Source organism: Hippopotamus amphibius, chromosome 9 (genome assembly GCF_030028045.1).
Source record: "Hippopotamus amphibius kiboko isolate mHipAmp2 chromosome 9, mHipAmp2.hap2, whole genome shotgun sequence".
Taxonomy (NCBI): domain Eukaryota; kingdom Metazoa; phylum Chordata; class Mammalia; order Artiodactyla; family Hippopotamidae; genus Hippopotamus; species Hippopotamus amphibius.
Genome location: NC_080194.1, coordinates 127,576,110 through 127,580,720, shown reverse-complemented (window position 1 = coordinate 127,580,720; position 4,611 = coordinate 127,576,110). Strand labels below are relative to the sequence as shown.

At 38.0% G+C, this 4,611-nt stretch overlaps 1 protein-coding gene across 1 annotated transcript; it reads left to right on the top strand.

Moving 5' to 3' along the window:
* Positions 1 to 1,022: 1,022 nt before the first annotated feature.
* LOC130861282 (small ubiquitin-related modifier 2-like) lies at positions 1,023 to 1,443 on the top strand. The gene has a single exon (XM_057749992.1). It carries the CDS (start codon positions 1,075 to 1,077, stop codon positions 1,360 to 1,362), a length of 288 nt encoding a protein of 95 aa, XP_057605975.1. The 5' UTR covers positions 1,023 to 1,074; the 3' UTR covers positions 1,363 to 1,443.
* Positions 1,444 to 4,611: the final 3,168 nt, after the last annotated feature.

The following is a 4,611-nucleotide window of genomic DNA, read 5'->3' as shown; positions in this document are numbered from 1 at the left end:
AATGTTGTGTTAGTTTCTAGTGTACAACAAAGTGATTCAGTTATACATATATATTATTTTTCATATTCTTTTCCATTATGGTTTGTTACAGGAACTATTAATATAGTTACAGAACTATATTAATATAGTTACAGAACTATTAATATAGTTCCCTGTGCTATACAATAGGACCTTGCTATATATCTATTTTATATATAGTAGTGTGTATCTGCTAATCTCAAACTCCTATTTTATCCCTCTCCCACCCTCTTCCCCCTTTGGTAACCATAAGTTTGTTTTCTATGTCTGTGAGTCTATTTCTGTCTGTAAATAAGTTCATTTGTATCATTTTTTTTAGATTTCACATATAAGTGATATCAGATGATATTTGTCTTTTTAATTCTGACTTACTTCACTTATTATGATAATCTCTAGGTCCATCCGTATCATCTGAATTGTTGAATTGACTTATATTGCCTAACTTTGTGAGTTTTATTTTTAATAAAGTGTTTCAAGCACAAAAAATTATACAGAATATTATAAAGAGAACCTATGTTCTTACAGTTCACAGTTGTCAAACCAACATTTTATTATATTTGCCTTATATATTCCTTCTATTGTTTTAATAAATAAAACCCCGGAGATAGGTCCCCAAATTCCACTTCTGGTTATTTCCCCAAGTTAAGTGAAAAGTTGTGGTGTCGCAAATATCTATACATGTATGTTTACAGTGGCTTTTATTTGAAATCACCCAGATCTTGAAAGAATCCAAATGTCTCTCAGCAGGTGAATGGACAACAACGTGGTACATCTGTTCAATGGAATATTAGCAGCAAAAATCAATAAACCACTGATATGGCAACAATGTGGATACGTCTCAAGTGCACTGTTTAGCGAGAGAAGCCATACTCAAAAGTCTAGGTACTGGCGCACGCAGGGTGGGGGGAGGGAGCGCACGACGTGCGCGCGCCCTCTCCCTCCTTCACCGCTGCCGCCTCCTTCTTCTGCCGCTCCTGGTGCTGCTTGTGTGCTCCTTTGGTGCGGACCTGGTACCTCTTTTGTGAAGCGGCAGCTGAGGAGACTCCGGCGCTCGCCATGGCCGACGAAAAACCCAAGGAAGAAGTCAAGACTGAGAACAACGATCATATTAATTTGAAGGTGGCGGGGCAGGATGGTTCTGTGGTGCAGTTTAAGATTAAGAGGCATACACCACTTAGTAAACTAATGAAAGCCTATTGTGAACGACAGGGTTTGTCAATGAGGCAGATCAGATTCCGATTTGACAGGCAGCCAGTCAATGAAACAGACACACCTGCACAGTTGGAAATGGAGGATGAAGATACAATTGATGTGTTCCAGCAGCAGACAGGAGGTGTCTACTAAAAAGGGAACGTGCTACTTTACTCCAGAATTCTGTTCCTCCAGACCAAGAAGACATTCTCAATTAGAAAACAGCAATTTGGTTCCATCACATCCTGACTACTGCAGTATAGTTCCTCTATTCTTTCATTTTCCCCTTCCCCATTCCTTTATTGTACATAAAGTAACTGGTGTATGTGCACAAGCATATTGCATTTTTTTTAAACTAAATGGCCAATGGTATTTTGATCAACATCAGATGGAGATGGAATGGGGAAAAATACTGGTTCTGTGAAAATACCCCCTTTTCTCCATTAGTGGCATGCTCATCAGCTCTTATCTTTATATTCCAGTAAGTTATTTTGCTCTCACTGTTTAACAAAAAAAGAACAACATAAAAATTCTTGCATACCTTGTTCGATTGGAGAATTTTAATGTTTTTCATTTATCATTGTAAAACCAAGGACAATTTTATAACTTTTTTGTACATAGCTGTTACATGTAGGGCAATCTGTCTTTAAGTAGGGATAAATTACTCTAAAAGAAATGAATCCTAGATAGTTTTCCCTTCAAGTCAAGTGTCTTGTTGTTTAAATAAACTTGTTTAAAATGAAAAAAAAAAATGTCTAGGTACTGTGTGATTCCATTTTTCATGACATTTTTAAAAAGTTAACTATATAGACAAGAAAAATTAGTGGTTGGCAGAGGTTGGGGGTGGCAGCAGTGTTGACTACAGATGGATATGAAAGAATCTGGGGGGGGTAATGAACCTGTTTTATATCTTAATTTTGGTGGTGGTAGTTTCATTTTGTTTGACGAACTCATAGAACTGTATACCATAAAGAGTGACTCATTGCATGAAATTTATATTTCAAGAAAAAAAGAGAAGATATAGTAAATTACAAATGTGCTTAAGGGGAGTGTGCATGTGTGTCATTGTACACGACTGAAAAGTAACAACAATAAAAATGCTCTCTTGGGTGTAAGATTGGCTCAAGGATGTATTGTACAACACGAGGAATATAGCCAATGATTTTTAGTAACTAAATGGAAAGTAATCTTTAAAAATTGTATAAAAATAAAAAAAATTTAAAAACTGTAAAAACACTACTGAACTATACATGGCAGATGAAAAAAAAAAGAATGTAAGTGCTCGGTTTGCTGAGCATACGGAAAGCGGGATGCACAAATACAGAGCTGGGGCTTGTGTGGATGTGAGGATAAAGGAGGATGCTGTATGAGCTTTCTTTGGGTAAGTGCTCTTTGAGCCAATATTTGTGAGCTGAATGGAAGTGCCCAACCCAAGAGGTCTAGAGGGAACTAAATCATACTTAGGATAATAACACCTTTATATGAAATGCTTCCTCCGTGTCAGTATTAAGGTTTAACATTTTTTGTTCGCGATCCTTACCGATCTGTAATAAAAGCATCATGATGTCATTTTGCTCACGGACAAAAACAGTTTAAGATCAAGAAAGCCACTTGCCCAAGCTCACAGAGATAAATAACATGGTGAGACCAGGATTCAAAGTCAAGTCTATATGACTTCAAGTTCCTTGTTCTTTCATTCTGCTGGGCTGTTTTATCTCCCTTCTCAGACCCCACCCCCCTCAGACGAATAACAGGGGAGAAGAGATCATCTTATAGGGTTCCCAATTCTGACATACTAAAATACTAAAATACAGATAAGCCTCATCTACTGGTCAAACAGACCCAAGAAGGGCCAACCTACCCCTTTCCTATGCTTTCTCCCAGCCTGCTTTTCAATGCTAGACTCATCTCTTCTGCAGTCGATATTTCTGCTGAGCCAAATTGTTTTCTTCTTCAACAAGTTTTTGTAGTAAACTCAGGCAGAGATTGCTATCCAAGGGCAGGTATGGGTGAGTTCCATTAGAAAATGAGCAATTATAGTGCAGAATTATTTTAATAACTACTGTACTGAATGTAGTCCAATCTGTACCATTTTGCCCATCTCTAGCTCCATCTGAAAACCTTATTTAATTATCAGGTTTTAATTGTAGTTTTTTTAAGGGATAAATCCAAAAGATTCTGATCTTTTAAAAATTATAAATGCACACACACACACACACACATATATAAATGCACAAGGGTGAGTCAAAAATTATCTGCTCTCTGACTGTAGAATTTATTTTAATTAACTATTAGAAGAGACAAATACATCATTTTTGACATAATCTCCTTTCTTTTCAATGCACTTTGTCCATTTGTCAACAAGCGTTCATATTCCCTCATTAAAAAATATTGTAGGCTGAGTGGCAAGCCACGAATGCACCAGTGTCTTCACTTCATCAGAAGTGAATCTTTGTCCTCCTAGGGCTGCTTTCAGGGGACCAAAGAGGTGAAAGTCCAATGGAGCAAGATCAGGACTATGGGGGGATGCTTTAACACCTCAGAATGAACTTTTTGCAGAGCATCGACAGCGTGGGCAGAAGTGTGCGGACATGCATTGTCATGTAAGATCACAACACCCTTGAATAGCAGTCCTCTGTGTTTAATCCATGGATGTGGATGGGTGTCCAGCTCCTTCTTGATGGCTAACACTTGTACGACCTTCCTTGAAGTTCTCTATCCATTCATACACACTTCTTCACAACAAAACACTTTCTCCACATCATGCACAAGTAACAGTACCAGGTACACCCTCAGACTACAAAAAACGAATCAATGTATGCTGCTTTTCTTTTGTGCAAATCACAAGTGGGGCATCCACTTTTGCTCACACTGCAGTTACAAATGAACGGATGTAACACGTTCACACCTGCACAGCAGTGACTGGGGGGACAGTAGCCTTGAATGGTAAGCACTGATAAGACACTACGGCCAACAGAAGTTTTAATACAACCGGAGTGCAGATAATTTTTGACTCACCCTAATATATGTATGTATTTACAACATATATATATATATATACACACACACACTTATATATGTATGTGTATTTCCTTATTTGTGTTCACATCAAAAACATATCCGCTCTATATACTTCTCCCATTAAGTAAGGGAATTAGGAAGAATCTGTAAGAGTAGACTCAGGGGACTTTCATGGTGGTCCAGTGGGTAAGACTCCACACTCCCACTGCAGGGGACCCTGGTTTAGTCCTTGGTTGGGGAACTAGATTCTGTGTGCATGCCACAACTAAGAAGCCTGCATGCTGCAACTAAGAAGCCCACATACCACAATGAAGATCCTGCATGCCACAACTAAGATCCAGTGCAGCCAAAATAAATAAATAAATAAATAAATAAATAAAT